Source organism: Phycodurus eques, chromosome 1 (assembly GCF_024500275.1).
Source record: "Phycodurus eques isolate BA_2022a chromosome 1, UOR_Pequ_1.1, whole genome shotgun sequence".
Lineage (NCBI taxonomy): Eukaryota > Metazoa > Chordata > Actinopteri > Syngnathiformes > Syngnathidae > Phycodurus > Phycodurus eques.
This window is the reverse complement of record NC_084525.1, coordinates 34287808-34299561: the sequence shown is the minus strand read 5'-3', so window position 1 is coordinate 34299561 and position 11754 is coordinate 34287808. Positions and strand designations below refer to the sequence as shown.

Sequence of the window (11754 nt, the reverse complement as noted above, 5' to 3'; positions counted from 1 at the left end):
CTAGGTTCATGATTTCCTGCAACAGTTGCCAGGAGTATTTCCATGGCGACTGTGTTGGTATCAGTGAGGCAGAAGGCTGTAAAGAGTACATCTGCCCACCTTGCACAACAAAGCAGATGAGCCAATTCCCATCTGAGTGTCACTCCCAGGCAGAACCAGAAATTTCTCCTGAGAGCTTGTCACTCAGTCCTTCTGGTGAAGAACCAGAGGGGAAAGAGGAGTGGGAGCCCCTAAAGGTTAGGATTTATTTTTGGATTCTGGTTTTCACAGCAGTGTTATAGAATATCTTGTATCCAGACAGCCCAATTTCCCTAATGACAAGTATTGCTTTTCCAGTTACTGTATACACCATGGCAGTATGTTTCTTCTTGAATGATGTTGAATTTATGACTTCTCCAAGTGACGTGATTATTGTATTGTTTAAAGTTGTCTGATTGAAGTCTGGTCTTAAGATGCTAATCTGGTTTCAGAAGACTGTAGATTTGGAGGCGAATGACATAGAGGAGGTTCCTGCAATAAGGACTGAGCCTGGTCCTGAACCTGAAGGAGAGATTGAGACAGATTGTTCTGGTTCACTGTGTATCGGACCAGGATGCTCCAAACCAGCATTACAGGACTCTGTTTATTGTGGCACTGATTGCATTGTTCAGCATGCTGCCGTCACTATGAAGTCCCTCTCTGACACAAAGGTGCCCAATCCTAGAGGTCAAGTGCAGAGAAAAGCCACACCTATAATACCTACTGCAAAGGTAATTAAGTCATTTTAAATATAGTGATCTAGAAATGTGGTGTCTAATTAAATGCCAGTCAATATAAATGTTTGATGAGTGAAAATATCTTCCTCTCAGGGTCAATGCTCTAGTAGGGTGTCTGCGAGGTTAGCAGCAAAAGCTGAGGAATGTGCCAAAGAGGAGGAGCTGATGGAAACTGATGGAAGACAGAAAGAGGCTACGTCTTCCATAGCCTGTGACCCCACTCTCACAGAAGTTCAGGCCACTCCGCAACCATCACCTAAGTTTTACACAGCGTGTATGTACCATTCACTACTCATCCTCTTCCAAATCATACAACAGTGTTTACAGAAGCGCCCCATTCAGTTTCCTTCCTCTTTGCACAAGTAACACAATCATGCACAGTGATACATAAATATATCTTAATTCTTTGGGGTCACTAATACATGCCAGGGGTCAGGAGTGGGTAAGTATACTACAGTTCTTTTGTCAAATCTAGCCCATGATTTGCCAAAACACAATCTTGATTTTTTTTTTTTTTTTTTTTTTTTTTTTTTTTCTCCCCCGGATACCTTTGCATTTCTGAACACATTAATTCAAACCAGTCTTGTATAACTGGAAAATGAAAACACAAATCACAGCAGTGCCTTTTGGGATGTTATCCAGTTGCCGGGGGCTTTACAAATGAATTCGAAATAAGTCATGGAAATAAATCATTAGACCACCCTTGTTTCTTCAGTTTCTTGTTCATTTTTAATGCCTGGTACAGTTGAATGTACATTTCTTTAGACAACGATGACAACAAAAATAGCTCAGAAAAGTTTAAGCTGATAAAATGGCTGATTTCATAGCCATTTTCCATGTTTTTCTTAATAGTAACCAAAACCACTGGGAATACAATTAAGCATGTCGGACAGAACAAAGTATTTTGGAATCAGCTGCATTTTGTTCTGTTCATTGTATTCTTCAGGTAATATACCTTTTGTGATACCAGGCATTAAAATGAACAAGAAATTGAAGAAACGGTGGTCTAATATTTTTTTCCATGACAGTACATGTCCTAACACTGGTAATACAGGTAACAGTGATTGATCGTCCCTCGAAAAGTCTACTAGAATCTTGAGGGTTTTCACAGAAGAAACACACACTGGAAACGTGCAAGCAATTTCTTCTTATTGTTAAGTAGGTACCACATGAAGATTACATCCAAGATTTCACAAGCTGGTCATGTTGAACACATCCGAACATGCAGGCCAAAGGGAAAACCAATTCAATTCCCAATAAAAAAATCACGAAAGTATATTTTCAGCCACATTCAACAATATTCAGGGGATGGGTTGCCATCTAATTGATAATCGTCTGAGAGGAATTTTAGTTATTTAAAATTGTATTGATGTTATTTTTTTATTTGTCCCCAACGAGACTCTGAAGTATACTTTTACACACACTGATTCAATGAGCAGACAAGCAAATGACGGGACATCTCAGTGTTGTGCCCGAAAGCAGTTTGAGGTTTTGTGCCTTGCTCAAGAAGCAGGTCCACAGCAGAATTAGACTTTTTGATCCACAAGCACTGAGCTGACACAGAAATGACACTTGAAGCTTATTTGAAAGGTTGTGTTGCATTGCAATTACTAGTATTTTATGTTTCCAAAGTCGATGATTGATGACCATCGACATTGAGCAAAGGCTAAATATTGTTCATTGAACTTTGTCTTAAACTAACAAACACAAATTAACAATTTCATAGGTACACAATGGTATTAGGGCATTTTTTTCCCACCCCAAACCATAAACTGGGGTCAACATTGAATTGCCAAGCTTATAGATACAAGTCATTAGCTTTCATTTGAAGTGCAATTGAGGAAGACAGTCGAAAGAAGAGTTGTACAGATACAACACAACACTATCATGCAGTACACACATTGTAATTGTTGGAAAAAGTTGGCAACCTTTTGTCATTCAGCTGACCCTGCAACTGGTTCAGTTGGACAAATCTTTTAACAGCAGCAAAGGCAGCTGCGATGCTCTTGGAGAGCAAGCCTTTTCCATCTCCACTGTATTACAATAGCATGCTATATGCCACTATAATACTATAAAATAGTGGAAGCTGTATTCACAAGCACCCCTGTACACCAACAAATGGGTTTACTTACAACATTTCCAGACAAATATTGCTTCAATTTACAAACTATGTTTCTGTTCGCAAACAGTCACGGCTTCCATGCGGAACGCTCTCTTGTACTTCCGCTCACACAGCACGAACATCATTTGCTCTGCATTTCACATACAAATACATATCTTTTTGATTTTCTTTGGGTGTATATTAACCCTTTTTGGCTCCTAAGAAAGTGAAAAGTACAAGTGATTTGAGGAAGCCCTGGAAAGTGTCGCAGTTCTGGTGGTGTCCGGTGAGCTCTCGCTTGCAAAACTGGAAACGTGCTGTTGCTGGGTAAGCAGCAGCCCAGCTGCCCGCCAGAGGTGCAGTGCCGGTTGTTTCGTCCGGCGGCTCGGTGGGAGGCCTCCAGCTGCATCTCAACGCGGCAAGCTCACCCCACCCGGGCGGTCCGCTCCTTGCTGGACTTCTGTCGGCTGTATTGGACAGCAACTTTGTCGGGGGGCTGCAATGGATGAATCCTATTCATTTTTACTGGAAAAAATTGCTAGCAAACATTTCGGTTCACAAACAAAGTCTGGTAATGCATATTTCATCCTTTGTGAGGAAATTGGGGGTTATGTTTACATTCTCCATATGCTCACACTGCATGCCTACAGTACCTTCCAATAATTTACAGCCATCTTTGCCCTGGCATCATGCTTCAAACATTCCAGATACAATATGTTAAAACTATTCTTACATTTTCTTAATTCGGGAGCTTTCACGTTCCTGATTTTGCATCACTGATCACAAACTTACCTACACAGTCACAGTTATACATATCAGAGATAGGGTTGTTGGGACTCTTCAAGGAGACGGGCACCATATGTAGCGATGTTATATATAGCTAAAGTTGCTGTCCACGTGACAAAGAATGGTATAACATTTTGGTTACTTTGCCACTGTCAACATGAAGTTGTCCCTCCTGCAATGGAAGACATGTTATTCCTCACAGTTTCACCACACTGCAAACTTGCAACAGTTTTTTTTTTTTTTTTTTTTCCCCCTGACAGACATTTTTCTACTACAATTGTTTGTGGATCAGGTTCGCCAGTGATCTAATAGCTGGAAAACCCCTCCCACTCTCCGGTAGCAAACCACTGAAGTGTAACACCATGGACAAATACACACACTGAACAGTATCTTGACAGCAATCCATCATCTGTGTCATGATATCGGTCACATACGAACAAAATTATCATCAAACATTAACGTCATCTCTAAATGACAGGGTCTGCTCATCTATCCGCAAGCTACAGCTTACAGTAAACCAGAAACACAACAAAACACTGTACAGTGTATTGACCCATTTGATCGGGCTCAGAGTATGGCAACTTACAGCACGGATCTGTCACTCGCAACTACATCTTTTTGTTGTATGTTACAGACAATCATAATTTATATGATGGGAAAAACGCTTGTCTGCTGGCAAATAATGCAAACCATATTACACACCCATATTTAAAAAAAAAAGCAGTCAGCATGAAACAACCTTTGATTTTGAAGGCTTTTCAAAAGTTAGCATTGTATGACCAAAACCAATGTAGATTTTGGGCATTAAAATTAGACGAAGAATTTTGCTGGTGCTTGCATTGGTAACGTATTGTTAATATTCAGATGCTGAGTGAAATCATGGTCTTATGGAACTTTCAAAATGAAATCAATACATCACTGAACACATTTTGTGGTAAACAGTGGAGTCATAATCTGTCATCAGCCACATTTTTGCACTTCCAGCTACCTTTTGATGTATAGCTGATACACTTCTGTCGGGCTTCCTGACTGAGCTCTTGGTTGGCAGAGGGCTCCTCTGTGTCTGCGGGCTATGGATTCTAACAAGTACTTACCAGTGTCAAGGTCAAGAGACAGTACACGCTTAAAATAGTTTGCATGTGTGGCCAACTTCCCGATTATACATGCTGACTTGCTGCACATTTTCATTAGATTCATGGGAATCTCAACACTATACATGGCTGTTTGTGAGCCATTTTTTCAACATACCCCACATGAATGCTGGGTCTTCTGGTGCTTGGGTATGACGCTTCTGAACTACATGCACCTTTCTTGACAATTTTGTCACTTATGATCACAAACTGTCCGTCTATGCAAACATTTTCTCACTATTGGCTTTTATGTTGTTTCATAAAACATCTAACAAAAGAATATTTAAACAGATGGTCAGAGCTCAGCGTTTTGTAGGTGTGCAGATGTGCTACTTTGCATTCTCTTTTTTTTATTCATATTGTTGGTCAGGTGGATCTGATCAACAATACAAACACAACAATTAAAAAAAAAAAAGTGGCTGTTGCTATCATAGACAAAGAAATCCCACATCTAGCCTTGCTGAAATATCATGGTTCGATTAATATTCTGTATGGAAAATAATTGGGGAGTTATTATTCTATATGGAAAATTGGGCAGCATGGTGACATAATGTTTAGCATTTTTGCCTCACAGTCGAGAGGTTCCTGGTCTCAATCTCAGTTTTGGCCTTCCTCTGTGGAGTTCTCCCTGTGAGAACATGGTTTTCCTCCAGGTTCTCCTGCTCCTTCATTTGCCTAAAACAACCATTTTAGGTTAATTGAAGACTCATTTGTGTGAATGTATACCGATATCACACACACGCAGGGCTGCACGCACACATTCACAAAGTGTATATTTTTGCATTACACTGTTTCATTTTCAGGGTTTGCTTGGTACTGGCATATGAAATGTAATTAATTCCCCATACACGCGGACGCACACACACCTAATTTCTAGTGCTGTTTTAATAAGATAATTTATGGAGTAGTGAACGGTATTCCCTATTGTTTATAACTGGTTTGAACAACAATACAATAATGTGACATGATTACCCTCTAGTGGCCAATATGATAACGTGCAACGTTAGTTGACGACAGAACAGCTGCAGTATGCAGAAACTTGTCAACCAAAATTATGTTTATAATGCTGAAATATAATAATCCATGAATTTTAAAATATACAGTTTTAAAAAAGAAGAAGCAAAGAACTTTGTTATTACCTGAATTATCATTGTATAACTTCCATTGCGGTACAGAAAATTATTTTTAGTGTTTGAATGTTGTGACACATTCATTTTTGAATTCTCAGCGAAGCAAAGTGTGCTGGATCATGTTTGGGTTTAAAAAAGTGAATTGTAGTTGGTCTGTGGCTACACAACGGGTTTTACCCTGTCGTGCGTGTATTATGTATGACATGATCCAGATTCCCAATTTGCTGGTTAACAAATCGAATTTCTTTGTCATTATAAACAAAACCAAACATTAGTGAACAGAGTTAGTTGTATAAATATCAGACTTGTTTCGAGAGGGTATAATTAATAATTAAGTATTATTCTGAGAGTAACCCCTTTAATTCTTGGCACTTTTTCTTTTCTATGTGGCTAAGCATTATGATAAGTCGACCGACGCCCTCAAATCAATGGGTGATAGTTCATGCAGGCTTTAGCACCGTTTCCACTCACCAGTAGTTATTCGTCCCGTCATGGATGTACTTGCTATTCATGCCTTTGTCAAAATCAGGTATTCTGACATATAAATGCTATGACATGGTTAATTAGGGTATCAGCGTGTCCACCCGATACAGTATGGGTGAACTAAACCACTGCTGATCACTCATTGGCCAAGATTCATCGTTATCATTGTTTTTGCACAATTGTAGCATAAAGATGGAGGGATACATTGCTACAAATAAAGTTCTGGGTGTTGCTTTTGTTTTAATCCACATTCTCCTCATTGCTGCAATGATCTGTTTTCTTGTTTCTGTCGAGGTTTTTGGGGGAGCGTCACCCTCACATTGCCTTCTCACACCAGATCACATTGTAGTCATGTTGATGTGTTCGATTAATATTAAGTTGATAAGTAATAATTGGTGTTCTGTCCAATATACTGTCTGCCGATTTGTGATACTGAGTCAACATTTAAAGCAACTCCTACATTGTTGCCTGTCAGTTTGTGTGATGGGTTTACCATATTAGTGATGATAAAATAGATTCCTGCAATGACTAAGGCAGTCCAGTTGTATAGTGGAAAATTGACCATCCCAAAGTGGGAACAACCAAGTACATCTGTGGCAATCTGAGTAGGTACTGATCTACTGGTCATTGACCCCCCCCCCCGCCCCCGCCCCCTCCAGACTTTGTGCGAAAATGTAGGCCTTTAGAGGTTTGAGCTGATGCACGTTATACTTGTACAACCCCCCCCCAACCTTGCTACTTTTGAAGAGATCTACAAGAGTGATAATAAATTCATGAAATTAGTGTTGGAATCGAAGGAAAATAGACGAGCTATATGTCGACCGGAGAACGTCACAATTCAACCACGCCATTAGTCGTGTTCGTGTGAATAGATCAATTTACATCACATTTGCAGAATGTAGAATCACAGAAAAATAGATGAATCAGATCGTCGCAGGGATTAGAAAGAATAATGAAACCTTGTAAAAACTAGGAAATGCAGCGGTTCAATTGCACTTCCTTCTCATTGAGTGACAACGTCGTTCTGCACACAGACAGTTACAGCAGCAGGGGACAAACCTAAATGCACATACTGTTCAAGCACTTGAATAAAACGAGGGTAAAATTGATTAAGTGTCCTTTTCATTGTTATTTAGAACAGTCAACGCATTGGGAAAATCCTGGTTTGAGTTGTAATCGTCAAAATTATTATTTTTGCTTTTATACTTTTTTTTTTTTTACTGTAGTACCAATAGGCTGTGCATCTTTGGTAAAGATTTTTTCGAGAGCTGCGTTAGGGTTAGCATTATTTGTGTGTGTGCATGGTCAGAGGAGGTTCTAAATTTGCCCGCAGAGTATGAGCAAAAACAAGTACGAACATATTGATGAATCACAGATTTGTGTGTCAAACGTGCATACGCACTATTTAAGACCAAATCTGTGCATGCATGTTTGCTGAATGAGGCCCATTGTGATTATTATTGCTGTCACCTATTGACATGAGCGTAATATAAGATGAAGATGCAACTTTTAAGTATACCAGGAACATCTTATAAACACTAGCTGCACCAAGCTGGGATATTATTAGTTTTTCATGTTTCATTCCATTATTACTCGATTCTGACACTTCCAAGGGAATGTTGCAGCATCAATCTCCTTGCCATGCTGTAATTTCCCCCTGTTGTTTAAGGTTTTGGTGATTGATTCCAAATGTAGCCACAATTTCCTATCAACTGACAAAACTGTCACATGATTAGTCACTCACAGTTGATTTCTTGTGTTGTTGCCTTCATCTTTAAACTGAACTTTTGTTGTATGTATTGGAACTCTATTTCGATAGTTCAGGACAGGCAGATGCCCGATGTGACAAAGAAATGTGTTTCTGCTTCACTACTCCAACCAATCCATAAAAGTAAAGAAATTTCAGCAGATGAAGCACTAAAAATGAATTGATGAATCACAACAGGGCTGTACATAGACGTTTTGAGTGGTAGGGGCTCAAAATTTAAAAGGGGGCACATGGAACAAGAGTTTGAAACACTTTATAGCAACATACTTTACACTACACTGAGGCAAAAACATTGTCAAAATGGCACTTGGACACCAAGAGGGAAAGGGACAGGTGCTCCAGCAATCTTTAATGCCACCCCACCTGCATGTTTCCAGGTCACAACTTTAAATGTATTATGCTGTGCCACGTCGACTCGGCCTTGCAGTATGGTGGCGTATGTTAACTATGCTGACTACCCAGTGTCATTTACAGCAGCTGTCACTGATCTGTTTTGCACCGCTGACCACTAACACACAGCCACACACACGTTTTAGGAAATACATTGCTCTGAAAGTGTTTTTAAGAGAAGAGAGACATACACGTCATCAGAGATCAAGGACGTGTTTACAATAATGGAACTCACCATAATGGAGAATCAATGGGAGCACTCTATGACACTCCAATCTGGATGTGATGGCAGACAAAAGGGACAACCGAAGTGGGTCGACGCATTGAATGAGGTGGACTTGGAAGACATTAATCACTATTGCAGTGAAAACTAACCTCTTGAACGTGGCATTCTTTTTGTTGAAATTCACATAGCATGATTTCCTATTTATATCTATATGTCCCCTGAGCAACATTTACTTGGTTATTTGGAGACTTTACACGATCAGAGTTTTAAAAAAAATCGATATCCGATCACAAGATGGAGCAATGTGTCTATTTAAATGACTTGTTCATTACTGTATATACTTGTGTACTTAATTGCTCAAAACAATATATTTACAATAAATAAATGTATCTTTCTTCATCTATTTATGCCAGTGAGGCATAGTGACAGACAGAACAAATGAGGGGTCTTCTATTAGATGGCAGGAAGTACATACAGTAATTAATGTATCCACTTTTTGTGACATTTTTGTTTGTTGGTGTGCCGTGCGATTTTTCAATTGTAAAATATGTTCCTTGGCTCCATAAAAGTTGGAAATCACTGCTCTAGTCAGGTCATGTATTCTAATCAGTCAGGTCAAACCAACATTACAACATGACAGAAATAATGGGTGCTAACTTATTGTAATTAAATTACTTCACACACCAAAACTTTAGCCCATGGTTCGACAGAACGCCTGCATGTTCGCTTACAACCGTTAGTGCTAGTACTAGCTTGCTAGGCTACATCACGTTTTGTTTCCTGCTTGCGAGCTGTATCGTATTAAAAGTACGTGAACATACCTCAAGCAAGCCTTAAATGAACATAATCTCCCGAGCACCGGTGACCACCAACACACGTTTTTCCCCATTTTGTTCTTATAAACACACGGGACGATCCATTATTGTTGTCGTTGCCTTGGTAACGAGTGTATCCGGTTGCGTTTGAGTTGACAAGATGAAACCCAGTGATCTCAAAAAACAGTGGAATACAAGATTTTATTGCAGTAGTCTGACATAGTGCAATCGTGAAAGAGCAAATTTGTCTTGTCTGATCGGGCATTACGTGTTGTCTGTCCCACACCGCCAACATGTTTTTTAAAAATAACTTTATTGGTGGTCATATATTTACAGTACAACATCAAAAGACACATGACAAGGTTAAAAATAAACTAGCTTTTGTATTCAAATATACTGTACACGATGGTGACGCGGAGTAAATGTCTTTTGCGGAGCGGATCGGCGAATTATGACATTAAAGCCGAACAGCATAAAATGTTATCGGGCGATACCGATCAGGCCGATCAGATTGGTGTAAAGTCTAGTTATTTGTACGTTAAGCTTGTGAGTTCACTGGGGCAGGAAAAAAATAAAGTGAGATAAGTGAAGTACAATAGGACTTAATGAATTGAAGTAGCCATTATGCAATGATAAAATGGCAGATATGCTACATGTCCAGGTCTGACCACCTTCATTGGTACCTACAGGTGCTGGTCATATCATTAGAATATCATGAAAAAGTCGGATTTATTTCATTAATTCCATTTGAAAAGTGAAACTTGTATATTATATTCATTTTTTACACACAGACTGATATATTTAAAGTTTATTTCTTCTAATTTTGATGATTATAACTGACAACTAATAAAAATCCCAAATTCAGTATCTCAGAAAATTCAAATATTATGACTTAAGACCGATACAAAAAAATATTTCTCAAAATGTTGGCCAACTGAAAAGTCTGAACATGAAAAGTATGAGCATGTACAGCACTCAATACTTAGTTGGGGCTCCTTTTGCCTGAATTACTGCAGCAATGCATCGATCAGTCTGGCATCGATCAGTCTGTGGCACTGCCCAGGTTGCTCTGATAGTGGCCTTCAGCTCTTCTGCATTGTTGGGTCTGGCGTATTGCATTTTCCTCTTCACAATACGGTTGAGGTTAGGCGAGTTTGCTGGCCAATCAAGAACAGGGATGCCATGGTCCTTAAACCAGGTACTGGTAGCTTTGGCACTGTGTGCAGGTGCCAAGTCCTGCTGGAATATCAACTCTGCATCTCCATAAAGTTGGTCAGCAGCAGGAAGCATGAAGTGCTCTAAAACATCCTGGTAGACAGCTGCGTTGACATTGGACCTAAGGAAACACTGTGGACCGACACCAGCACATGTCATGGCACCCCAAACCATCACTGACTGTGGAAACCTTACACTCTCCCTCAAGCAACGTGGATTCTGTGCCTCTCCTCTCTTCCTCCAGACTCTGGGACCTTGATTTACAAAAGAAAATGCCAAATTGACTTTCATCAGAGAACATAACTTTAGACCACTCAGTAGCAGTCCAGTCCTTTTTGTCTTTAGCCCAGGCGAAACGCTTCTGACGCAGTCTCTTGTTCAGGAGTGCCCTGACACAAGGAATGCCACAGCTGAAACCCATGTCTTGCATACGTCTGTGCGTGGTGGATGTTCTTAAGCACTGACTCCAGCTGCAGTCCACTCTTTGCGAATCTCCCCCACATTTTTTAATGGGTTTTGTTTCACAACCCTCGTGCACAAAACTTTGAAAGGAAAAAAAATATCCATCTGCTGCTTCTAGCTTAAATAGGTAATTGTAGAGGCGGTCAGCAGAAGGTATGGCTTTTTTCAGAATTGGGAAGTGGGTGAGAATGTTGTCGTTTAGTTTGCTTAATGATAAGATGAAACTCAAGTCATGGAGGCGTTAACCAAGCTGTACATTTAATGCCCAGGGAGATCCTTGCATTGCAGTTTGAAATGTAGTTCATTAATGCAGTCACATCAACAGTAAAACATACGTCTGCAGTCTGGCCTGCATCTGACAGTTATGCAATGTCATTTCCTTTCTCTACACAGATCTCTCTCTCTCTCTTCCCCCCTCCCTCCCTCACTCTTCTCTCTCTCATTTAGTTCTTTAAGCATTTTGTCCTGACTGACAGCTGTGTAGTGGACTATG

The 11754-nt window shown here is 39.8% G+C and overlaps 1 protein-coding gene across 4 annotated transcripts in view; it reads left to right on the top strand.

Annotated features, from left to right (window-relative positions):
• si:ch73-181d5.4 (death-inducer obliterator 1) overlaps positions 1 to 11754 on the top strand; it is a 45408-nt gene that overhangs the window by 17845 nt on the left and 15809 nt on the right. For 3 of the 4 annotated variants that reach the window (XM_061689231.1, XM_061689234.1, XM_061689230.1), the window contains exons 4-6: positions 5 to 236; positions 471 to 749; positions 849 to 1029. In XM_061689231.1, coding sequence (XP_061545215.1) covers positions 5 to 236; positions 471 to 749; positions 849 to 1029 — 692 coding nt within the window. The remainder of the gene's footprint in view (positions 1 to 4; positions 237 to 470; positions 750 to 848; positions 1030 to 11754) is intronic. The other variant, XM_061689232.1, reaches the window with a different exon arrangement.